Here is a 26634-nt window from a genome sequence, read left to right on the forward strand (position 1 = left end):
GCTGGCTTCATTCAAATACAACCACTAATTAATCTTAATTAATAATCTTACTTGAAAAATGTCAATCCTTCCACCTGCACCCCTACACGCCATGGATGAGTAGATGGAAAAAGTGGGAGAAAGATGGGCTACAGGATCTTCTCTGCTAGTAAAAACACAACTGCTTTGTTAATTGCCCCCTCTAAATAAAGCTAGAAGCTACATGCTAGGTGCATCATGAACAATGCACTGTTGGCAGAAATTAGCCAGTTATATTTGTACATTTAATGAGCTGTAACAGTTGGTTTCCAACAATCTCCTTCTGCAAAGAGATCACTTGTGGGGGTGTTATTCACAGTGAAATTACTGACACTGTCCTAAAAACGTACATTTAGTTCTAGAAGTTTCTTTTCCATCTTATTACATTCTATTTATTTTGTAATTGAATCTTTATAGATTACCTATACAGATAATCTCACACTCAAAACAAACCTGTTCTAATTATAAAATATGTCTCAGAAGACATTTTATATCAACTTTGTGTATTAAGATTAGTGTTTAAGAAAACTTGGTGGATTTATTCAACACATTTTCACAAAACTATAAGAAATTTGTAAGCATATTCATGATGGAAGAATTTTATGATATTACCTACCTGTTTACAAGGCTGTACATCTTAAACAGGAAAAGACAATAATGTGATGTTTAAAGCTGACATTGGGATGATTGCAATTCGATTTATTGTGCAATTCTACAACCCCAATTCCAATGAAGTTCGGACAATGTGTAAAATGTAAATAAAAACAGAAGTAAAAAAAAAACGAAACTGGCACCTGTTGGATCTACCTAAGCATATTTAATAATTTTCACAGTATTGTTTCAGGGACTGAAAGAAAATGTAAATTGTTTAGATATTGTATTATGAGCCGAATTAGCATATTAACTTGTTCTATTCATCTTGGGATAAAGTGAAACACTTGTACTCGTACTCTTCGTCTTCCGCTTATCCGAGACCGGGTCGCGGGGGCAGCAGACTCAGCAGAGATGCCCAGACGTCCCTCTCTCCAGACACCTCCTCCAGCTCCTCCAGGGGGAGCCCAAGGCATTCCCAGGCCAGCCGAGAGACATAGTCCCTCCAGCATGTCCTGGGCCGTCCCCTGGGCCTCCTCCCGGTGGGACGTGCCACCATAGTGTCATCCTGGTTCCCCTCGATGTGGAGGAGCAGCTGCTCTACTCCGAGCTCCTCCCAGATGGCCGAGCTCCTCACCCTATCTCTAAGGGAGTGCCCATCCACCCTACGGAAGAACCTCATTTCAGCCACTTATATCCGGGATCTTGTTCTTTCGGTCATGACCTAAAGTTCAAGGCCATAGGTGAGGGTAGGAACGTAGACCGACCGGTAAATTGAGAGCTTTGCTTTTCGGCTCAGCTCTCTCTTCACCACAACGGACCGGCACAGCGCCCCCATTACTGTGGCAGCCGCTGTAGGTCTTGGCTAGAGGGGGCCAGCAGGACCACGTCATCCGCAAAAAGAAGAGACAAAATCCACTGGTCCCCAAACCAGACCCCCTCTGGCCCTTGGCTGCGTCTAGAAATCCTGTCCATAAGTTATGAACAGGACCGGCGACAAAGGGCAGCCCTGCCGGAGTCCAACATGCACTGGGAACAGGTCCGACTTAGTGCCGGCAATGCAGACCAAACTCCTGCTCCGCTCGTACAGGGACCGGATGGCCCCTAATAAAGGGCCCCCGATTCCATACTCCTGGAGCACCCCCCACAGGGCATCACGAGGGACACAGTCGAATGCCTTCTCCAGGTCCACAAAACACATGTGAACCGGTTGGGCAAACTCCCATGAACCCTCGAGCACCCTTTAGAGGGTATAGAGCTGGTCCAGTGTTCCACGGCCGGGACGAAAACCACACTGCTCCTCCTGAAGCCGTGGTTCGACTATCGGTCGGACTCTCCTCTCCAATACCCTGGCGTAGGCCTTACCAGGGAGGCTGAGGAGTGTGATTCCCCTGTAGTTGGAACACACCCTCCGGTCCCCCTTCATAAGAAGGGGGACCACCACCCCAGTCTGCCAGTCCAGAGGCACTGTCCCCGACCACCACGCAATGTTGAAGAGGCGTGTCAACCATGACAGCCCTACAACATCCAGAGACTTGAGGTACTCAGGGCGGATCTCATCCACCCCCGAAGCCTTGCCACCGCGGAGCTTTTTAACCACCTCGGTGACTTCAACCTGGGTGATGAAAGAGTCCAACCCCGAGTCCCCAGCCTCTGTTTCCACCACGGAATGCGTGATGGCAGGATTGAGGAGATCCTCGAAGTACTCCTTCCACCGTCCGATAATGTCCTCAGTCGAGGTCAGCAGTCTCCCACCAAAACTATAAACAGTGTTGGCGAAGCACTGCTTCCCCCTCCTGAGGCGCCGGACGGTTTGCCAGAATCGCTTCAAGGCCAACCGGTAGTCCTTCTCCATGGCCTCACCGAACTCCTCCCAGGCCCGAGTTTTTGCCTGTGCCACAACCCGGGCCGCAGCACGCTTGGCCTCATGGTACCCGTCAGCCGCCTCAGGAGTCCCACAAGCCAACCACAGCCGATAGGACTCCTTCTTCAGCGTGACAGCATCCCTTACTGCCGGTGTCCACCACCGGGTTCTGGGATAGCCACCGCGACAGGCACCGCAGACCTTACGGCCGCAGCCACGGGCAGCAGCATCGACAATAGATGCGGAGAACATGGTCCACTCGGAGTCTATGTCTCCAACATCCCGCGGGATCTGGTCAAAGCTCTCCCGGAGGTGGGAGTTGAATACATCCCTGGCCGAGGGCTCCGCCAGGCGTTCCCAGCAGACCCTCACTATGTGCTTGGGCCTGCCAAGTCTGTCCGGCTTTCTCCTCCTCCAGCGGTTCCAACTCACCACCAGGTGGTGATCAGTGGACAGCTCAGCCCCTGTCTTCACCTGAGTGTCCAAAACATGCGGCCGAAGGTCTGATGATACGACAACAAAGTCAATCATCGACCTCCTGCCTAGGGTGTCCTGGTGCCAAGTACACTGATGGACACCCTTATGTTTGAACATGGTTTTCATTATGGACAATCCGTGACTAGCACAGAAGTCCAATAACAAAACACCACTCGGATTCAGATCGGGGAGGCCATTCCTCCCAATCACGCCTCTCCAGGTGTCAATGTCGTTCCCCACGTGGGTTGAAGTCCCCCAGCAGAATAATGGAGTCCCCAGGAGGGGTACTATCCAGCACCCCCGACAGGGACGCCAAGAAGGCCGGGTACTCTGCACTACCACTCGGCCCGTAGGCTGAAATGATAGTCAGAGACCTCTCCCCAACCCGAAGGCGCAGGGATACGACCCTCTCATCCACTGGGGTAAACCCCAACACGAGACGGCTGAGCTGGGGGGCAACAAGCAAACCTACACCAGCCTGCCGCCTCTCCCCGTGGGCCACTCCAGAGTAGAAGAGAGTCCAACCCCTCTCAAGGAGATGGGTTCCAGAGCCCACGCTGTGCGTGGAGGCGAGCCCGACTATTTCTAGCACAAGCTCAGGCTCCTTCCCCCCCAGCGAGGTGACATTCCACGTCCCTAGAGCCAGCCTAAGCATCCGGGGATCGGGCCGCTGAGGTCTCCACCTTCGTCCGCCACCCAATCCTCTTTGCACCGGTCCCACACGGTTCCCCCTGCAGGTGGTGGGCCCACTGGGGGATGGCCTTGCGTCTCTCGTTCGGGCTTGGCCCGGCCGGGTCCCGCGTGGAGCAACCCGGCCACCAGGCGCTCTCCGACGAGTCCCAACCCCAGGCCTGGCTCCAGGGGGGACCCCGGCTCCGCCGTACCGGGCGACGTCACGTGCCTCGATATTTTAGTCCTCATGAGGGATTCTTGAACCACTCTTTGTCTGACCCATCACCTAGAGCCTGTTTGCCATGGGAAGACCCTACCAGGGGCATTTAGACCAAGCTTATCTGAGACGAACTGATGCAAATTGGAAAAGTGTCTTGTGGTCTGACGAGTCCACATTTCAAGTTGTTTTTGGAAATGATGGGTATCATGTCCTTCATGCCAAAAGGAAATGGACTATCTGGATTGATATCAGTGCTAAGTTCAAAAGCCAGCATCTGTGAAGGTATGAGGGTGTGTAAATGGCAATGGCATAGGTAGCTTGCACATCTGCCAAGCCACATTCTGCACGGTACAACAGCGTGGTTTCATAGTAAAAGAGAGCAGGTACACACGTGGACGAAATTGTTGGTACCCCTCAGTTAATGAAAGAAAAACCCACAATGGTCACATAAATAACTTGAATCTGACAAAGGTAATAATGAATTAAAATTCTTTGAAAATGAACAAATGAAAGTCAGACATTGCTTTTCAAACATGCTTCAACAGAAATATTTTTTAAAATAAACTCATGAAACAGGCCTGGACAAAAATGATGGTACCCCTGAAAATAATGTCACCAGAGGGACATGTTAAGTCAAGGTGTGTCCATTAATTAGCATCACAGGTGTTTACATTCTTGTAATCAGTCAGTGGGTCTATATATAGGGCTACAGGTAGTCACTGTGCTGTTTGGTGACATGGTGTGTACCACACTCAACATGGACCAGAGGAAGCGAAGGAAAGAGTTGTCTCAGGAGATTAGAAAGAAACTTTTAGACAAGCATGTTAAAGGTAACGGTTATAAGACCATCTCCAAGCAGCTTCATGTTCCTGTGACTACAGTTGCACATATTATTTAGACATTTAAGATCCATGGGACTGTACCCAACCTCCCTGGACGTGGCCGCAGGAGGAAAATTGATAACAAAACAAAGAGACGGATAATACGAACGGTAACAAAAGAGCCCAGAAAAACGTCTGAAGAGATTAAAGGTGAACTTCAAGCTCAAGGAACATCATTCTCAGATCGCACCATCCGACGTTGTTTGAGGCAAAATGGACTTACTAGGAGACGTCCAAGGAGAACACCATTGTTGAAAACAAATCATAAAAAGCCAGACTGGAATTTGCCAAACTACAGGTTGACAAGCCACAAAGCTTCTGGGAGAATGTCCTATGAACAGATGAGACAAAAATTAAACTTTTTGGGAAGGCACATGAGCTCTATGTTCGCAGACAAAAAAATGAAGCATATGAAGAAAAGAACACTGTCCCTACTGTGAAACATGGAGGAGGCTCTGTTATGTTCTGGGGCTGCTTTGCTGCATCTGGCACAGGGTGTATTGAATCTGTGCAGGGTATAATTCAATTCAATTCAAAAATACTTTATTAATCCCAAAGGGAAATTAAATGTTGTTGTAGCTCATTATGTAGGTTTCTTCAAAGAGCCGTTGTAGATGCTGATGGCTGTGGGCTGGAAGGATCTCCTGTAGCGCCCCGTCTTACAGCACATCTGAAGAAGCCTCTGACTGAAGACACTCTGTTGTTGTAGGACAGTCTCATGAAGAGGATGCTCAGGGTTCTTCAGAATGTTCTTTATTTTATGAAGAATCCTTCTTTGCATAATGAAATCTCAAGACTATCAGGGGATCCTAGAGAGAAATGTGCTGCCCAGTGTCAGAAAGCTTGGTCTCATTCGCAGATCATGGGTCTTGCAACAGGATAATGACCCAATCCACACAGCCCAAAACACCAAAGAATGGCTATGAGGAAAACATTGGACTATTCTGAAGTGGCCTTCTATGAACTCTGACCTAAATCCTATTGAGCATCTTTGGAAGGAACTGAAACATGCCGTCTGGAAAAGGCACCCTTCAAACCTGAAACAACTGGAGCAGTTTGCTCATGAGGAGTGGGCCAAAATACCTGCTGAGAGGTGCAGACATCTCATTGATAGTTACAGGAATCGTTTGATTGCAGTGGTTGCCTCAAAAGGTTGTGCAACAAAATATTAAGTAAAGGGTACCATCATTTTTGTCCAGGCCTGTTTTATGAGTTTATTTTTTTAAATAATTCTGTTGAAGCATGTTTGAAAAGCAATGTCTGACTTTCATTTGTTCATTTTCATTGAATTTTTATTCATTATTACCTTAGTCAGATTCAAGTTATTTCTGTGACCATTGTAGGTTTTTCTTTCATTAACAATTTTGCCCACGTTGGTATTAGACTGGCCTGGCTGCAGTCCACACCTGTCTCCCATTGAAAATGTCTGGCGTGTTATGAAGTGCAAAATACGACAACGGAGACCCTGGACTGTTGAGCAACTGAAGATGTACATCAAGCTAGAATGGGAAAGAATTCCACCTACAAAGCTTCAACAATTGGTGTCCTCAGTTCGCAAATGCTTATTGAGTGGTTTTAAAAGGAAAGGTAATGTAACACAGTGGTAAACATGACCCTGTCCCAGCTTTTTTGGAACATGTTGCAAGCATGAAATTCAAAATGAATATAACGTTTATCAGTTTGAAAATGAAATATCCTCTCTTTGTTGTGTATTCAGTTGCATATGGGTTGAACAGGATCTGCAAATCATTGTATTCTGTTTTTATTACCATTTACACAACATCCCAACTTCATTTGAAATAGGGTTGTAATTCCTTGTGTGTTTGATTTTTGACATCTACACAAGCTGAAGCAACAGGATCTCTTCTCACCCTGATAGTCAAACTGTGGAAAGCTTCTTGGAGATTCTTTCATAAACTCACAATGCTGATGACAGTAAATGGAACAGATGGACATTCTAAGTTCTAAATCAAAATGGCATACCATCGGATTGCTTTGCATGCAGACATTTATTACCATTTATTTCTTTAGTTTGTATTATAGCCTAATTACAGGAAAATCCCTGTAAAGCACTGTGCGATAGTGGACATTTACCCAAAATGATTGTAGAGTTCAGCACAGAAATTATTGTGGAATAATTTTCTTGTGTGATTTCTGAAACCATGAATACATTGGCCAGCACATCAAAAACTTGTTGATAAATTTTGCTGCTGTAAACAGTCACAGTAACTTGTCTATTTGTATTCTTTGTTTTGGTGGGATTGTCCATGGACAAATTAATAAATGGAAGAATGTTAAAGACGGTCAAAATTCTCTCTGATTTTTGACGTGACGGTATCACAGCAGAGGATTATTTATATGCTGATTATTGTTATTGTTAAGTATTGTTTAGATTTATTTTGTCATAACTGGTAAAATGTGTTAACTGTATACTTCACATTTAAAATCTTAAATTAAAAATGTTTTTATTAAATGTGGTTATATCTAGAAAGATTTAAGTAGGCAATCTCTTTTGTCCCTCTGTGGGGAAATGCAGGAAAAATGTTAGATGCATAGTTAAAGCCGATGTTTTTGTCTTTTGGCAGTATGCGGTGATGTCCATGGGCAATTCTTCGACCTTATGAAGTTGTTTGAAGTGGGGGGATCACCCAGTAACACGCGGTACCTCTTCCTTGGTGACTATGTGGATCGCGGTTACTTCAGTATTGAGGTAAGCTCTTGGTGTGTAGGTATAGTTTACAAATGCCTATTAGGGATCTAGCTGGTTGAACTGTGTGTGAATCTAATCACAACTCAGCCTATGTTATTTATTTCCAATCATTAGCATTTAAAAATGTTCCAAATTTTAATTCTTTCTGTTTTTTTGGAAGTAGGTAATGTTAATAATATCAGATCACACTGTACAGGAGATTTAAGAGAAAAGTTAAAATTCAGCTTGTTGATATAATAGGAAGCAGATTAAGAAACATAAATTTGACTAGATTTCATTACCTGTCCGATTCTTCAAATGATCCGTCCATTCCTCCGTCCGTCCGTCCATCCATCCATCAATCCACCATAGTGTCATCCTGGCTCCCCTCGATGTGGAGGAGCAGCTGCTCTACTCCGAGCTCCTCCCAGATGGCCGAGCTCCTCACCCTATCTCTAAGGGAGTGCCCATCCACCCTACGGAGGAACCTCATTTCAGCTGCTTATATCCGGGATCTTGTTCTTTCGGTCATGACCTAAAGTTCATGGCCATAGGTGAGGGTAGGAACGTAGACTGACCGGTAAATCAAAAGCTCCGCTTTTCGGCTGAGCTCTCTGTTCACCACATTGGACCGGCACAGTGTCCCAATTACTGCGGCAGCCGCACCGATCCGTCTGTCGACCATGACAGCCTCACAACATCCAGAGACTTGGGGTACTCAGGGCGGATCTCATCCACCTCCAAAGCCCTGCCACCGTGGATCTTTTTAACCACCTCGTTGACTTCAGTCTGGGTGATGATAGAGTCCAACCCCGAGTCCCCAGCCTCTGCTTCCATGGCAGGATTGAGGAGATCCTCGAAGTACTACTTCCACAGCTCGATAATTTCCCCAGTCGAGGTCAGCAGTTCCCCACCCCCTCCTGAGGTGCCAGACGGTTTGCCAGAATCGCTTTGAGGAAACCGGTAGTCCTTCTCCATGATCTCACCAAACTCCTTCCAGGCCCGAGTTTTTGCCTCTACCTCAGCCCGGGCTGCGGCACGCTTGGCCTCACGGTACCCGTCAGCTGCCTCAGGAGTCCTACAAGCCAACCACTGCTGATAGGACTCCTTCTTCAGCTTGACAGCATCTCTTACTGCTGGTGTCCATCACCGGGTTTGGGGATTGCCACAGCTACAGGCAGCAGCATCGACAATAGACGTGGAGAACATGGTCCACTCGGACTCCCAACCTCCCCCGAAATCTGGTCAAAGCTCTCCCAGAGGTGGGAGTTAATACGTGCCTGGCCGCCAGACGTTCCCAGCAGACCCTCACTATGATTGTGTGGTCCTCTTGAAGGTGTATTGAACCGCTCTTTGTCTGACCCATCACCCAGGGCATGTTTGCTATGGGAGACCCTACCAGGGGCATTTAAGCCCCAGACAACATAGCCTCTAGGGTCATTCAAGCACTCAAACCCCTCCACCACGCAAAGGTGGTGGTTCAAGGAGGGGCCAATTTGATGTTAATACAAATAAATGTTACTAATGAGGGACAAATCAGGATTCTAAATTAAATAAATTGTGTTTCAAACAAGCATGGATCTGGTGCATTCAGAACATATTTTGTACAATGTAAACAAGGATTTGGTCCACACAGGAACATTCTGCATGGGGTTGCACTGGTTTGTTTAGCTGGCATTTAATCATATTTTTTAGTTTATTGATATTTATTGATAGTCTCATGGAACCGTCAGTGGTGATAGTAACAGGTCCTAATGGTTTTTCACACACACACATAGCTGAATGAGACTCTTTTAGGGTCAGATCTGGCTGTGAAATGTGAAGAATCAGCGCATGTGATGCAGCACAGCCGAATGAGACTCTTTTAGGGTCAGATCTGGCTGTGAAATGTGAAGAATCAGCGCATGTGATGCAGCACAGCCGAATGAGACTCTTTTAGGTTCAGATCTGGCTGTGAAATGTGAAGAATCAGCGCATGTGATGCAGCACAGCCGAATGAGACTCTTTTAGGGTCAGATCTGGCTGTGAAATGTGAAGAATCAGCGCATGTGATGCAGCGCAGCCAAATTAGACTGGAGCATGCGGTCTAGAAATGCCCATGTGGAGGCACTCAAAGCTGGGAAAGGGGGTCCCAGCAGGTTTCCCTTATTCTGTGGTCATCCACAGCTGGCAGGGTTGACTCGGGCCGCGCTAGACCGCTTCGCTGGCTGCCAAACCAGTAAAAGAAAAAAAAAAAAAGGAAGATGAAGAAAAAAAATATATATATATATATATATATATTTTTTTTTTTTCTTTCTTTCCCACACTCTAAAGCTCCAGCCTGACGGGGGCAGTGGTGCCTGGGCCTGCTGTGAAGGGTTGACTCGGGCCAACCTCCCCGCTTCGCTGGCTGCCCAGGGCTCCGGCATGGGAGTGCGGTCAAGTGTGTATATATATATATATATATGTATATATGTATATATATATATATGTATATATCAGTCAGTCAGTCATTTTCCACCGCTTATTCCATAGTGGGTCGCGGGGGAGCTGGTGCCTATCTCCAGCAGTCTATGGGCGAGAGGCAGGGTACACCCTGGACAGGTCGCCAGTCCATCACAGGGCAACACACAAACAACCATGCACACACTCATTCATACACCTAAGGGCAATTTAGAGTGACCAATTAACCTAACAGGCATGTCTTTGGACTGTGGGAGGAAGCCGGAGTACCCGGTGAGAACCCACACATGCACGGGGAGAACATGCAAACTCCATGCAGAAAGACCCCCGGCCGGGAATCGAACCCAGGGACCTTCTTGCTGCAAGGCAACAGTGCTACCAACTGCGCCACCATGCAGCCCATATATGTATATATAACATATATGTATATATAATATATATATATATATATATATATATATATGTTTATATGATATATTTATACATAATATATATATATATATATATATATATATATATATAAACATAAAACCACGGCTGCCCAAATCACGGCAGAATTAAATGTGCACCTCAACTCTCCTGTTTCTACCAGAACTGTCCGTCGGGAGCTCCACAGGGTCAATATACACGGCCGGGCTGCTATAGCCAAAGCTTTGGTCACTCATGCCAATGCCAAACGTCGGTTTCAATGGTGCAAGGAGCGCAAATCTTGGGATGTGGACAATGTGAAACATGTATTGTTCTCTGATGAGTCCTCCTTTACTGTTTTCCCCACATCCGGGAGAGTTACGCTGTGGAGAAGCCCCAAAGAAGCGTACCACCAGACTGTTGCATGCCCAGGGTGAAGCATGGGGGTGGATCAGTGATGGTTTGGGCTGCCATATCATGGCATTCCCTTGGCCCAATACTTGTGCTAGATGGGCGTGTCTCTGCCAAGGACTACCGAACCATTCTTGAGGACCATGTGCATCCAATGGTTCAAACATTGTATCCTGAAGGCGATGCTGTGTATCAGGATGACAATGCACCAATACACACAGCAAGACTGGTGAAAGATTGGTTTGATGAACATGAAAGTGAAGTTGAAGGAGGAGCGAGTCAGGAAACGTTTTCCTCCACCAGTATCACGTAGTGACCTGGCCACTATCCTGCAAGAAGAATGGCTTAAATATTTAAATATTTGATTGAATATATTTCACACACCTTTACTCACCCCACCTCAGTGTCAGGGGCTCATTTTGTTAATGGGGAGTACTCAAGGATGTAAAGCGATGCACCACTGCAATCTGGTTGTGTTTTCACTTTTTCCCATCCAGGGTTGGCACCTACCTCCATGGTGCATTTTAGGTGCTTGTGCATTGCATTCGTGCCCCCATGAAAGAAGAGCTGTCTGCAACTTTCCCAACGACAGTGGAGTCCTATCCACACCACGTCTCGTAGTGCAGTGCAGTTGTGGATTTTTCATGATTGTCATAAAATCCTTTCATCCCAACATGAGTTGTGAAAATTGTTAAACAGCTTCTCTTCAAATTTCTTCTTTCTAGAGTACCTTCTCTACAAAGTAGCAATATGGATATAGTGGAAAGGATGTTAGGACACAGTTACCTTGGTAACAAGGAGTCCGTATTGCCTCTTAAAGCAGTGTCTTGCCCCTGCAGTCCAGCAATTTACCAGAGTCTAACATTCAGAGCATGTTAGCACTTTGTTTTATCCATCGTCTTCTTATCTAGGCAGGAAATTCTCCTTTACCCCGGAGAGTTTGTCTGTAGACAGTCACTCCTAGCTTTTAGCTCTGCCTCTGCACACAAGGCTCATGTGCATCTGCATTCATGTTGGAATAAGTTTGATGTGAACATAGCCAGAGTTCATGTCTGCCTCATGAAGCGTTTTACCACCAGTTTTGTCCTCCTCCTCTCCCCCACTCCTGGCTCAGACACAGAATGGAAAGCTTACAGAGAGCAGAGGTTTCTCATTAAAACGCACATAGCCTTCTGGACCATCGAAACCGTAGCCCTTTCTCTGTCTCCACACAGATCACGCCATGCCGACAGCTCCCTTAACACGTTTACAGAAACTTCACCACTCCATTATCTTCCTCATCATGGATGTGAGAAGACAAGCTAGTTGTAGCTCCCCCTCCCCTTTTTTTATGAACATTGTCAGCTCTGTGAGTACACACCTGCTGGCTCTTGTTTCCTTGGCATCTTGTTCCAGCAACTTTAATAGCAGGCTATGGTTGGTGTGCGTGTTAAGAGTGGGCGGAGAGTGACAAGTGGCAGCCATTGAACAGTGCCCTGTCTTGAGTACGGAGTAGAAAGCTGCCTCATTTGGATTGTAAATGTTGCTCTACTTTCTTTTTAACTGTGACCTCTAATGTGTTAAGAGGAAACATGTTATTGCTTCTAATATGGAATGAGTTGGCGACAGAGCATCAGATCATTGTTTGTGTGGTCAGACTTGCCTCCACATGTTGGTAGTTCCAACTGCTTATAGTTTATTTATTCAAACGTTGTTATTTTAAGACCAGCTGCCAAGACTTTATCGAGGTTTGTCTTTTTCTGTACTAAATAGATTGATGTGTTACAACACGGAACTTAGGTGATTACGAAATCTGTCTAAGGGTGTATTCACACTTGCCACTTTTGGTCCGGACCAGAGTTCGCTTCCCCCCGGACCAAACAACCAGACCGAGACCCACTTTTTGAGGTGGTCTCGGTCCGCCTCCAAACGGACTCTGGTCTGAATACACACCGGCCCCGATCCGAACCAACTACAAAAAGCGTACGTCTCTTTGGACCTAAAAAGCGACCATAGCCGCTAGCAAAGGTGTGTGTTGTAAGGTAATCATACCTGATAAGCTGTGTGTTGCTTAGCAACGCTACTAGCTTGTTGTGGGACAAGGCACGTAGAGAACATCGGCGTTGAGCACACGTTTTCCGACGGGGTTCCAACATTATAAATGGAACGTCGCAAAGTTTGTGTTGAATGAGCTGCTCTTGACCCTCACAATAATATTGCAGCTGTAATAACGGCACAAATATGCAGAACAGAGTTGCTGCACGCAGCACGTCTACAGCTGTTTTCCTACATTTCCGGGTCTGTGCTCTGCCCCGCCCCCGCCATTGCTGTCCAATGAGAACAATGATCGTCACCCGTGTGGCTTTTTTTACTAGTAATAGTTCACTTGCAAAAAGTACAATGTGAAAACAAACCACACCAAATGAAAAAAATAAAGTTCGCTTTTGGTCTGGACCAAACAAGCGGACCAAAGGACTTTCCTGGTGTGAATACACAAAACTCAAAATTGATGATTCAGTTACCCCTTGTAAAGATGAGTGAAAGCCTTTTTTTAATTAATCTTTTAAGGCAGGAGTAGAGAGGCACACTGATAAATGTGGAAAACCCCTTTTTTAAATTTGAGTAAATTTATTCAAATGGGTGAAAACATCTTGTTAATAAAGGAATTGTTTATTTTTATTGAAATTACAAGTAAGTCAATTCAAAATAAATGTAACGGATGTTTTTATTTATACTTACATTTTTTAAGTTAACTAGAGTTTCTAAGACCTTCCATATAGTAATCCATGACTTTCTGAGTCCCTGAGGAATAAATATGACTTGACACAGACAGAGGCCCATTTCTTTTAGTCGCTAGTCTGGATGATGATCTATAGTTTTCTGCCACCACACACTGAGTTGGATGGTAGGGAAGGGAAATCCCTATTGAGTGAGCTCTCTGTAAGAGAACTGCATTGAACTTGGCGGTGTGCTGTTCTGCTGGCTGTTGTGTCCGGGGCTCACCTTTGGGGGTGTGCCCCTGTGGGGGAGAGGGATTCATGGTGTTTGGGTTCGGGGGCATGTAGTCAATATCTGTGTCAGGGTTGGAGGTTACTCTGTGGGGAAATTCATGTTGGGGTTCATGGTAGATGGGGTTCTCATGGGGTTGAGATCGGAATTCATTGGGCTGTTGCTGGGGCGGTCTGCCTGTTTCCACACCCGGAGGGAAGGGGACCACCTCCTGGGTCCAGGGACCGGTTGCCCCTATGGGGTATTGGCGCCTGGACCTGGGAGTATAGAGTATGTATGTAGAGTATGAATAAGTGTACGACGTCCATTGTTGTTTGTCTTCACGTTGGGTGCGTGGGTGTGAGTGTTTTTATGTGTACGCATGTGGGTGGGAATGTGTGATTGTGACTGTGTGCCGGTTTTTTGTGTCAGGTTGGGTCTTGGGCTGCTCCCTCTCCTGGATCAGTTTAGGCCCCCCATCAAATGTGAGGCCTATTTCCTCCACGCCACACCACCTGCCGGTGGTTGGTGTCTCTGCCCACTGGTGTACTTGTGGTTCTCGGTGTCGGGTGCTGGGTGCTTTGGTGTGTGCCTGCTCACTCCCGGTGGCTGCTTGCCGGGGCCTGGACCCCTGGGCCCTGTTGGGCCTCTGCTTGGGGGGTGATATGTCCCGGGGTCTCAGGTCTCTGGGTCCATGACTGGATCTGCTCTGGCGTAGACGGCTGCTCTGGCATAGCCCTGTGGGCTCTTCGCTGCAGCTCCCTGGGGCTTCTGCGCTGTGGCTGCTGGGTGGTTCCCCTGGGACTCTCCCCTGCTCTTCTCTGAGGGGGTTGCGGTAGTCCCAGCGATGGTTCTCCTGGGGTTCCTGTGCTCTTGGGGGTCTTTGGATGTCTATGGCTCGGATCTCCTCCGTATCTGTCCCAGGTCCAGGGGGCAGGTCTGTGGTTCATCACACTTCCTATTGCAAATTTTTTATGGAGAAACCTTGTATACACAAGCGCACTCACACTCAGACCCAAAGGTGTTTAGATCGAGGTGTTCACAGATACACAAATGTTCTATATTGATGCGCATTTACCACTAAATACATCTTGCATGTATAAGTACCGTGCACTTTTCAGTAAAAAAGCGGTCATATTGTACAGGTCATTCTCAACAAATTAGCATATTGTGATAAAGTTCATTATTTTCTATAATGTAATGATGAAAATTTAACATTCATATATTTTAGATTCATTGCACACTAACTGAAATATTTCAGGTCTTTTATTGTCTTAATACGGATGATTTTGGCATACAGCTCATGAAAACCCAAAATTCCTATCTCACAAAATTAGCATATTTCATCCGAAGAATAAAAGAAAAGTGTTTTTAATACAAAAAACGTCAACCTTCAAATAATCATGTACAGTTATGCACTCAATACTTGGTCGGGAATCCTTTTGCAGAAATGACTGCTTCAATGCGGCGTGGCATGGAGGCAATCAGCCTGTGGCACTGAGGTCTTATGGAGGCCCAGGATGCTTCGATAGCGGCCTTTAGCTCATCCAGAGTGTTGGGTCTTGAGTCTCTCAACGTTCTCTTCACAATATCCCACAGATTCTCTATGGGGTTCAGGTCAGGAGAGTTGGCAGGCCAATTGAGCACAGTGATACCATGGTCAGTAAACCATTTACCAGTGGTTTTGGCACTGTGAGCAGGTGCCAGGTCGTGCTGAAAAATGAAATCTTCATCTCCATAAAGCTTTTCAGCAGATGCAAGCATGAAGTGCTCCAAAATCTCCTGATAGCTAGCTGCATTGACCCTGCCCTTGATAAAACACAGTGGACCAACATCAGCAGCTGACACGGCACCCCAGACCATCACTGACTGTGGGTACTTGACACTGGACTTCTGGCATTTTGGCATTTCCTTCTCCCCAGTCTTCCTCCAGACTCTGGCACCTTGATTTCCGAATGACATGCAGAATTTGCTTTCATCCGAAAAAAGTACTTTGGACCACTGAGCAACAGTCCAGTGCTGCTTCTCTGTAGCCCAGGTCAGGCGCTTCTGCTACTGTTTCTGGTTCAAAAGTGGCTTGACCTGGGGAATGCGGCACTTGTAGCCCATTTCCTGCACACGCCTGTGCACGGTGGCTCTGGATGTTTCTACTCCAGACTCAGTCCACTGCTTCCGCAGGTCCCCCAAGGTCTGGAATCGGCCCTTCTCCACAATCTTCCTCAGGGTCCGGTCACCTCTTCTTGTTGTGCAGCGTTTTCTGCCACACTTTTTCCTTCCCACAGACTTCCCACTGAGGTGCCTTGATACAGCACTCTGGGAACAGCCTATTCGTTCAGAAATGTCTTTCTGTGTCTTACCCTCTTGCTTGAGGGTGTCAATAGTGGCCTTCTGGACAGCAGTCAGGTCGGCAGTCTTACCCATGATTGGGGTTTTGAGTGATGAACCAGGCTGGGAGTTTTAAAGGCCTCAGGAATCTTTTGCAGGTGTTTAGAGTTAACTTGTTGATTCAGATGATTAGGTTCATAGCTCGTTTAGAGACCCTTTTAATGATATGCTAATTTTGTGAGATAGGAATTTTGGGTTTTCATGAGCTGTATGCCAAAATCATCCGCATTAAGACAATAAAAGACCTGAAATATTTCAGTTAGTGTGCAATGAATCTAAAATATATGAATGTTCAATTTTCATCATGACATTATGGAAAATAATTAACTTTATCACAATATGCTAATTTTTTGAGAAGGACCTGTAAGTTTCTACAGGTGTGGAGGCAAGCAGTCTTATCTTGTGATCTCTTCATCCTTCATTATCTCCTCCATTCCTTTCTCCTTGTATCCCTTTTTCCTTTTGTCCCACCTTTCTCTCTTTCGTGCTACTTTTTTTTTTCCTTTTCATTTCTGTCTCCATGTCTGTAACATTTGAAATAATCCCAAATAAGTTTCTAATAAGGTTTCTTTTATAAGTATCAAGCAGACCATTAAAGCGTTAGCTGTAATGCTCCACTCGTGAAAGTAAATCTGTTGGGCTTTTTCTTAGCACTCACAATAATTCTGAGGGCTACTCTGCCAAACAAGACACGGTTAAAAAAAAAAAAGAACTGCATCAAAAAGTGGCATCGTAGGGTCACTATGTGTCCATTAAGATCATTAGATAATATGTGGATGCCAACTGGTTTTTGGGAGTTTGGGAGAAAAAAAACTTTTCTGTTCTACTTTCACAAATGTGGAATGTGCTGGGTGCTACTGGGACCTTGACTGGAAGCATGTGTTTTGGTTTGATGAGGTAAGACAAAGCTTTCAACAAGAAAATGTTCAGGTGGGTTTGGTGTTAAATAAACAGTGTATCCGGGGAAAAGCACATCAAGCCCACTGTTAAGTTCAGTGCAAGGTCCGTGATGCTGTGGGCCTGTAATTCTTCCAGCAAGATCTAGGAAGGGTGCATGGCAACAGGGAAAGTTTTTAAGTACCAGCAGATTTACCATTAAATGTGCTTGGCACTGTAGCTGCTTGACAAATTAAGAATGATGACTTGAGTGTTTTGCTTTAAATCTGGAGCAGTTCTGCATCTCTTGCTGTCTCTGTATGTTTCTGAGCATCATCCACCTGATACCAAAATCCCCATCACACTTTTCCTCCTGTTGTCTCTCCTCAGTGTGTTCTCTACCTCTGGTCGCTTAAGATCAACCACCCAACAACCCTCTTCCTCCTACGTGGGAACCACGAGTGCCGGCACCTCACAGAGTACTTCACCTTCAAACAGGAATGTAAGTGCAGCACTATTGTCTATATCAAGGCCAAGCAATCGGCTGATCTCTCACACACTTTGTACCACTTCATAGTAGCCTGTCAGTCTGATTTCAGACAGTCTGGGTGAAGAGGTTTGGCACCCAGTGACCTGTCTAACCTTAAGAAAACAACTAGCTGTCTTTAATTAGGACAAGGATGTTGTGCATAAATGCAGGGAGACCTGTCACAAGATGTGACAGATTATCAGCACAGAAGAGATGACTTTCCTTTTCATGTTACAGATGAGTTTCTGGAGAATAAAAAGCAGCAAAGCATGGTGTTGATGGTTTTCAAACAGTTGCCCACCTACTGGGTTCAGTCTTCTGTGTGTGTGTGTGTGTGTGTGTGTGTGTGTGTGTGTGTGTGTGAATGAATATGTGTTTTCTGTGTGTCCTTGAAGCTGAGGTATTTAGATGCAAACTCAGAAACAAAGTCACACATGCAGGTGGCAAAGACAGCCATGCCTGCTGCTAATAGGCTCCCTATTCCAGTTGTTTGTAGTTGCTGGTGTGTTAAATTTACTGATATTTAATGGTTGAGAATCTCACCTTTAGAGTTCATGCAGCCTCCAAAGAATGATCTACAGGCTAAATTAAAGGATATGCACTTAGATCCCTTTCATTTGACTGGATGTGTTCACTCTGTGTCTCAGTACAGATTAAGTCTTTGGAAAAAGAAAGCACACCATTTTTTATCTCCAATGGATTTACACATCAGGACATAAAACAAATCAGGTCTAGGGAATCCCAATTATTTCATTCTTATTGTGAAAACAATAAATAATAATAAAAATGAGCAATCCTTTCAGAATAATGTAAAACTAAAATAAAGAAATTTGCAATCCCCAAAAAAAGAGTATTGCTTCTTTTTTCTTTTTAAACAATTAACATTTTACTGCATCAATTGAAGCTTCAATAAGATGATTGAGTGCCATTATTGTTTACTGTTCAGCACTACAGTAGCATTGCTGACTGTGAATGTGGTATGTGTTGAAAAAAAGTTTGGCTTTTAGAGCAGCGGTAGATTTAGAGCCAAAAAGACTATGATACTGTTATGATTTGGGGTTGTTTGGTTTTTAGTTTCTGTTTTTTTTCTTATGTTTTTCACAGTTAAGGTTTTGACTCGTTCTTTTGTTATTTTCCTGTTTATGCTTTTGTTTCATGTTTTTCTAGTTATATTTCTGTTAGTTTGTTTCCTTGGATTTGCATTCTGTTCAAGCCATATTTTGCTCCTGTCACATTGTGTTCTCTGTCAATTAAGTTTATTCGGTTCACCTGTCCAAGTTAATCTGTCTCCTTGCTCCACCTGTACCATGCTCCATTTATACACACCTGTTCAGTTAGTCATTGCGGAAACATCTTTCACTCTCATGCTCATGTCTTGTTCTAAAACCAAGTCTTGTCTTTTTTTTTGATCATGCCATGCCTGTCTTGCCTGCCCGTTTGTTTTGTTCCTGCCTCCTGCTGTGAGTGAGTTTTTGTTTTTTCATCATTAAAACCTTTTCACTTACCATCACGCTGCCTGCTCGTCTGCATTCTGGGGTCCGATTCCAAGTAAACCGTGACAGAACCGTGACAGTATGTTTCCGCCAAACATGGACCTCGCGGACAGTAGGCAGGAGAGCGCCAGGGATCGCTGGGTTAAGCAGCAGATGAAGGAGGCAATGAGACATCTGCAGACTGATTTGGAGGCTCTGCCTTCTCCTCTGCTGCTGGAACAGATGGAGCTTGAGGCGGCCCAGCGCCAGAGAGTTCGGGAGGGCTGTTCTGTCCCTCCGCCTCAGCTCCGACATTCCCCACCTGCTTCCGTACCGGCAACAAAGCCGTCATCTTCCTCCCGCCGCAAGAATCTCCGTCAAGTCTCCAGGGCGCTGCTGCAGAGCAGCCCGCGTCAAGTCTCCAGGGCGCTGCTGCAGAGCAGCCCACGTCAAGTCTCCAGGAAGCTGCTGCAGAGCAGCCCGCGTCAAGTCTCCAGGGCGCTGCTGCAGAGCAGCCCACGTCAAGTCTCCAGGAAGCTGCTGCAGAGCAGCCCACGTCAAGCGTCCAGGAAGCTGCTGCAGAGCAGCCCACGTCAAGTCTCCAGGGCAATGCTGCAGAGCAGCCCACGTCAAGCCTCCAGGAAGCTGCTGCAGAGCAGCCCGCGTCAAGTCTCCAGGGCGCTGCTGCAGAGCAGCCCACGTCAAGTCTCCAGGAAGCTGCTGCAGAGCAGCCCACGTCAAGCGTCCAGGAAGCTGCTGCAGAGCAGCCCACGTCAAGTCTCCAGGGCAATGCTGCAGAGCAGCCCACGTCAAGCCTCCAGGAAGCTGCTGCAGAGCAGCCCACGTCAAGTCTCCAGGGCACTGCTGCAGAGCAGCCCACGTCAAGTCTCCAGGGCACTGCTGCAGAGCAGCCCACGTCAAGTCTCCAGGAAGCTGCTGCAGAGCAGCCCACGTCAAGTCTCCAGGGCGATGCTGCAGAGCAGCCCACGTCAAGTCTCCAGGGCACTGCTGCAGAGCAGCCCACGTCAAGTCTCCAGGGCGATGCTGCAGAGCAGCCCACGTCAAGTCTCCAGGGCACTGCTGCAGAGCAGCCCACGTCAAGTCTCCAGGAAGCTGCTGCAGAGCAGCTGCTGCAGAGCAGCCCACGTCAAGTCTCCAGGAAGCTGCTGCAGAGCAGCCCACGTCAAGTCTCCAGGGCAATGCTGCAGAGCAGCCCACGTCAAGTCTCCAGGGCGATGCTGCAGAGCAGCCCACGTCAAGTCTCCAGGGCACTGCTGCAGAGCAGCCCACGTCAAGTCTCCAGGAAGCTGCTGCAGAGCAGCTGCTGCAGAGCAGCCCACGTCAAGTCTCCAGGAAGCTGCTGCAGAGCAGCCCACGTCAAGTCTCCAGGGCGATGCTGCAGAGCAGCCCACGTCAAGTCTCCAGGAAGCTGCTGCAGAGCAGCCCACGTCAAGTCTCCAGGGCAATGCTGCAGAGCAGCCCACGTCAAGTCTCCAGTCGCTGCTGCAGAGCAGCCCACGTCAAGTCTCCAGGGCGATGCTGCAGAGCAGCCCACGTCAAGTCTCCAGGGCGATGCTGCAGAGCAGCCCACGTCAAGTCTCCAGGAAGCTGCTGCAGATCAGCCCACGTCAAGTCTCCAGGAAGCTGCTGCAGAGCAGCCCACGTCAAGTCTCCAGGGCACTGCTGCAGAGCAGCCCACGTCAAGTCTCCAGGAAGCTGCTGCAGATCAGCCCACGTCAAGTCTCCAGGAAGCTGCTGCAGAGCAGCCCACGTCAAGTCTCCAGGAAGCTGCTGCAGAGCAGCCCACGTCAAGCGTCCAGGAAGCTGCTGCAGAGCAGCCCACGTCAAGTCTCCAGGAAGCTGCTGCAGAGCAGCCCACGTCAAGTCTCCAGGAAGCTGCTGCAGAGCAGCCCACGTCAAGTCTCCAGGAAGCTGCTGCAGATCAGCCCACGTCAAGTCTCCAGGAAGCTGCTGCAGAGCAGCCCACGTCAAGCCTCCAGGAAGATGCTGCAGAGCAGCCCACGTCAAGTCTCCAGGAAGCTGCTGCAGAGCAGCCCACGTCAAGCGCCCAGGAAGCTGCTGCAGAGCAGCCCACGTCAAGTCTCCAGGAAGCTGCTGCAGAGCAGCCCACGTCAAGTCTCCAGGAAGCTGCTGCAGAGCAGCCCACGTCAAGCGCCCAGGAAGCTGCTGCAGAGCAGCCCACGTCAAGTCTCCAGGAAGCTGCTGCAGAGCAGCCCACGTCAAGCCTCCAGGAAGATGCTGCAGAGCAGCCCACGTCAAGCCTCCAGGAAGCTGCTGCAGAGCAGCCCACGTCAAGCCTCCAGGAAGATGCTGCAGAGCAGCCCACGTCAAGTCTCCAGGAAGATGCTGCAGAGCAGCCCACGTCAAGCCTCCAGGAAGCTGCTGCAGAGCAGCCCACGTCAAGCGCCCAGGAAGCTGCTGCAGAGCAGCCCACGTCAAGTCTCCAGGAAGCTGCTGCAGAGCAGCCCACGTCAAGTCTCCAGGAAGCTGCTGCAGAGCAGCCCACGTCAAGCCTCCAGGAAGCTGCTGCAGAGCAGCCCACGTCAAGTCTCCAGTCGCTGCTGCAGAGCAGCCCACGTCAAGTCTCCAGGAAGCTGCTGCAGAGCAGCCGACGTCAAGTCTCCAGGAAGCTGCTGCAGAGCAGCCCACGTCAAGTCTCCAGGAAGCTGCTGCAGAGCAGCCCACGCCAGGTCCACAGCCTGACACTCCACAGCCAGACACACCACAGCCTGACCCTAAGTCAGCCTCAACCCCCTCCACACGGCGCAGAAGACGTCGTAAGAGGGACACCCCGGCTCAAGTCATCGGGGGCCCCGCGACGCCTCTGCTCACGCCACTGAGGGTCTCGGTGATGCCCCAGCCTCTGCTCACGCCACTGAGGGTCCGGCCGACGCCTCAGCTCCTGCTCACGTCACTGAGGGTCCGGCCGACGCCTCAGCTCCTGCTCATGTCACTGAGGGTCTCGCCGACCCCTCAGCTCTTGCTCACGTCACGGAGGGTCTTGGTGATGCCTCAGCCTCTGCTCACGCCACTGAGGGTCCGGCCGACGCCTCAGCTCCTGCTCACGTCACTGAGGGTCCGGCCGACGCCTCAGCGCCTGCTCACGTCACTGATGGTCTCGCCGATGCCTCAGCTCCTGCTCACGTCACTGAGGGTCTCGTCGACGCCTCAGCTCCTGCTCACATCAAGGAGGGTCCGGTCGACGCCTCAGCTCCTACTCACGTCACTGAGGGTCTCGCCGACGCCTCAGCTCTTGCTCATGTCAAGGAGGGTCCCGTCGACGCCTCAGCTCCTGTTCCTAGTCTGCAGGAGTTTAGGGAACGTTTTGTCCTCGTTCTGGCTTTTGAACCCAGAGCTGAGGGTTCGCCAGGCTCTGCTTCAGCCTCTGAGGGTTTGCCAGGCTCCACGCCTCTGGAGCTTCACACAGTGTCTCGGAAGTCCTCTACTCTGCTCAGTCGGCCTCCACGTCTTTGCTGCAGGCCTGGTCGCCCGCCTGGACTCTGTTTTTGTTTTTGGCCCCACCAAGGCCCCCACCGCCCGCCCTGGTCGGGTTGTTTTCTTTTTGTTTGGACTCTTGTGGGCGTCTGGTATCCGCCCTTAAGGAGGGGGTTCTGTTATGATTTGGGGTTGTTTGGTTTTTAGTTTCTGTTTTTTTTCTTATGTTTTTCACAGTTAAGGTTTTGACTCGTTCTTTTGTTATTTTCCTGTTTATGCTTTTGTTTCATGTTTTTCTAGTTATATTTCTGTTAGTTTGTTTCCTTGGATTTGCGTTCTGTTCAAGCCATGTTTTGCTCCTGTCACGTTGTGTTCTCTGTCAATTAAGTTTATTCGGTTCACCTGTCCAAGTTAATCTGTCTCCTTGCTCCACCTGTACCATGCTCCATTTATACACACCTGTTCAGTTAGTCATCGCGGAAACATCTTTCACTCTCATGCTCATGTCTTGTTCTAAAACCAAGTCTTGTCTTTTTTTTTTGATCATGCCATGCCTGTCTTGCCTGCCCGTTTGTTTTGTTCCTGCCTCCTGCTGTGAGTGAGTTTTTGTTTTTTCGTCATTAAAACCTTTTCACTTACCATCACGCTGCCTGCTCGTCTGCATTCTGGGGTCCGATATCAAGTAAACCGTGACAGATACCAGTTTAATGCCATTTTCATCATCATTGCAATAAATACTAAATATCCTGTTCATGTGGCTCATCTTTACCAGGTGCCAAATTTAGTTAAATGTAACCTCAGCCTTACAATAAACACATTCATTCCACAGTTTATTAATTAAGCATAAACTAGACCATAATGGATAAGCTGTATGAAAACTGCTACTACACTGCATCATCAGAATGACCAACTTTAAGGTGTTAAAGTCAATAAGATCAATGAACTGATGCAACATTGTGAAAAAAGAATGTGTTCAACTACTCAAGTCAGATGGAAAATGACAACTTCCCGTTATTGCTGCTTAAGAAGGATAGTTTATTGAATCAGAAAGGACTGTCTGCCACACATGTTTTAGACTGAATATCTGCCTTGAAAGATGATAAATGATAAATGCATCAAAGAAGCATTTCCTATCTTGGGCTTTAAAGACTGTATTAGGTCTGTTCACTGATCCAGCCAGAGTAGTCTGGTACTTCATTTAAGACAAATTGGGGTTAGAAATTTTAAAAAGAATTTATTTGAATTAAAAAACTGTTAAATTTAAAGCCGAGCTCAGTCTCACAATCAGTAACAAAACAAGATCCATTTAAACTTGCAAGCTTTTTTTACTGCAGTATTGATCTTTTGCATCGTACTGCTGTGGCGCTCCTGCCTTATAAACAGTTGACTTCCTCCCGACCTAATCTAACCTACAGTATTGTACTAATGCTTCTGCACACTCCATCATGAGTCCTCCTGTTGGCAGGGGAGCTGTATTGAACACTGTGTTTTCATTGCAGGTAAAATTAAATACTCTGAGCGGGTATATGACGCCTGTATGGAAGCCTTTGACTGCCTGCCACTTGCTGCCCTACTTAACCAACAGTTTCTGTGTGTACACGGGGGACTCTCACCAGAAATCAACTGCTTAGATGACATAAGAAAAGTCAGTGATCAAGCTTCCTGTGTGTAACCAATCAGCCCAGGTCCCATTGTATTTAATATGTCTGTGTTTGCCTTGAACAGTTAGACAGATTTAAAGAGCCACCGGCATTTGGGCCAATGTGTGACCTGATTTGGGCTGACCCCGGTGAGGACTACGGCAGTGAGAAGACATCTGAACACTTCAATCACAACTCTGTCAGAGGCTGCTCATACTTTTTTAGGTATTTGGTCAAACCAGTGCTTCGCTACACCATGAAGTTTTTCTTTTTAAAGGAAACAAGCCCTCCTCCTAAGAAATCAAACAAAACTAGAATAATAATAATAATAAAGAATAGAGAAACAGGAACACTATAAGTGTGAATGCCTACTGCATTCACACTAATAAAATACAGTAAAACTGAGTAAAAATCAGCTAGAAGAAGCTGTAAGATGTCAGAGTTCTGCTCCACAGGTGGCTTGATTATTTATTGAATGTGCTTTCCTAAGGTTCTGCTGATTAAAAAGGTCGGTTCCAGATATGTTTGCACATTCAGTAGGGCTACACAACTAGGTTAACAAATGCACTTTGTTCTGTACATTTAGTGAAATAGTCATTTGCAGACAAATCACAGACTAGAGCTATTGCATTTTCTCGATCAAAACATACATAGCCCCTTTATATATAAGCCATCAACTTAAACAGAAAATTCAACGTTTTTCTTTTTAAAGCATAAATAAAACATGTTGACAAAAGTGGATTTCTGCCTTCCTAAAACTTGCTGTTCCTTAAACTTTCGATGTCTTTGGATTAGTATGTTGAGCTTGACAGCTTCTGTTTGACTGTAGTCCTCTAAGTCAGGAGTGACAATATAAGCACAAGCCTTTGGATTCCCATCATGTCTTTCACTCCCACAGGAACTGGCTAGATGAAACTGCATGTTTAATGTAAATATGAAAGCATTTCAACAGTTAGCCAGGTAATGGGTCCTAAGTGGTTTTATGTTTTTTTTTATGGGATAAGCTTTGACCTGTTTCAACGTTTTAATAATGCTGTCCTCTTTCTTTCTTTCTTTCATTCTGTTTTTTCTATGCAGTTATGCAGCAGTGTGTGATTTTTTGGTAAATAATAACTTGCTGTCAGTAATAAGAGCCCATGAAGCGCAGGATGCTGGGTAAGTGTTACACTGTACCTTACTGAAATGTTCACACCACAAGCTTCAGGGAATTACATTCGATTTTATTTGCTCGACCGGCACAAATCGGTGCATAATTATAAAATGATAGAACAATGATAGACATTTTAAAATATTTGACAAGTGTGACATGCATTTATAATAAGCCCCTTTGACTCCGGTGCAACTAATTGCCTTTAAAAGACCACACAAGGTGCCTTTTCACTGCCAGAACCTTTTCTGGACCCAGGCTAGTACTCTGGAGCCATTTTTCTACCCCCGTCATTTCCACTGCAGGAACCAGGTCTAAATCAGAGTACCGTGATGTAGTAGAAATGTTTAATTAAAAGGAGGTATTGACCTCTGCATCTCCATGGAGACTGAGAAAGTAATGTAATCATCAAGCTTTTTTAATAGATTTTAATCAGTACATTTCAATTCAGTTCAGTTTAATTTATTTATATAGCGCCAATTCACAGCACGTCATCTCAGATGACTCCATAGTGGAAACGCACCTGTTGTGCAGTAATATGCTTATGTTATTTAATATTTAATTAAATCAACATTCTGTCTGTCAAGTATTGTCCTGGGAATACCAGCAGTTTTTAACAACTTCTCCCAAAAATATAAGAATTTATTAACAGGAACAACTCCACGTTAAACACATATTAATTAACAAACTCTTTCATGGGCTAGAACAATTCAAATAAAACCTCCAAGCAAAATGAAGGAATAACGAAAACTCATAAACTATGTGTAAATAAAGGAACAAGGGAGCCAATAAAATTGATGCAACAATATGACAGTTCAATGTGGATAATTCTGTTTAAGAACCAAGAAGAATAAAGAAATATAGGTCAAATTAGTTTTAACACTTATTAATGGTAACAATTGGTATGTCTTTAAACAGCCAGTCACAATGCAAAATCAGAAGTTAAGTAAAACATTATTTTAATAAAATATTTTTTATCTTCCCAAATCAGAAGTCAATAACCTTTTTAGAATAATTTATTCTTAATGTTGTTTTAATTAGCAAACATTTTTTAGTAAAAATATTTGTGGAAATATTGTTGGCCGAATTATAAACCAATAATCTTTTGGACAATTGATTATTCATGATATGTAATTATTCTTCCGTGAATGGTTGAACAGAGTAATGAACTCTTAAAATGTTGACAGGAAACATTATTTAAAGATAACAGGGTACGCCCGGCCAACGGACGAACGGAGAAATGTGGGGGTATTGCATCCTGGTCACCGGCTGCTAACACAAACAAAATAGCTCATCTGGTAACCCTTTAAAGTTTACCCATACTTTGAATACCATTAATACAAATACTAAGGTATATATACAAGCGCTGACAGCGCAGTATCTAACGATTATGAAGCAAATGAAATGAGCTCTGTTGTAAACAAAGCAGTCTATCGTGTGGTTACAAACAATATTCAAACCTAATTTTAGCAGGTTATTTTAAGGACAT

At 46.2% G+C, this 26634-nt stretch overlaps 1 protein-coding gene across 4 annotated transcripts in view; it reads left to right on the forward strand.

Moving 5' to 3' along the window:
• Window positions 1–26634, forward strand: part of ppp3cca (protein phosphatase 3, catalytic subunit, gamma isozyme, a) — a 63981-nt gene that overhangs the window by 20675 nt on the left and 16672 nt on the right. For all 4 annotated transcript variants that reach the window (XM_047381253.1, XM_047381250.1, XM_047381251.1 and 1 more), the window contains 5 exons: window positions 7309–7433; window positions 17292–17403; window positions 23858–24003; window positions 24084–24223; window positions 25076–25153. In XM_047381253.1, coding sequence (XP_047237209.1) covers window positions 7309–7433; window positions 17292–17403; window positions 23858–24003; window positions 24084–24223; window positions 25076–25153 — 601 coding nt within the window. The remainder of the gene's footprint in view (window positions 1–7308; window positions 7434–17291; window positions 17404–23857; window positions 24004–24083; window positions 24224–25075; window positions 25154–26634) is intronic.

The sequence above is a fragment of the Girardinichthys multiradiatus genome, chromosome 12 (genome assembly GCF_021462225.1).
Source record: "Girardinichthys multiradiatus isolate DD_20200921_A chromosome 12, DD_fGirMul_XY1, whole genome shotgun sequence".
NCBI classification, from domain to species: Eukaryota; Metazoa; Chordata; class Actinopteri; order Cyprinodontiformes; family Goodeidae; genus Girardinichthys; species Girardinichthys multiradiatus.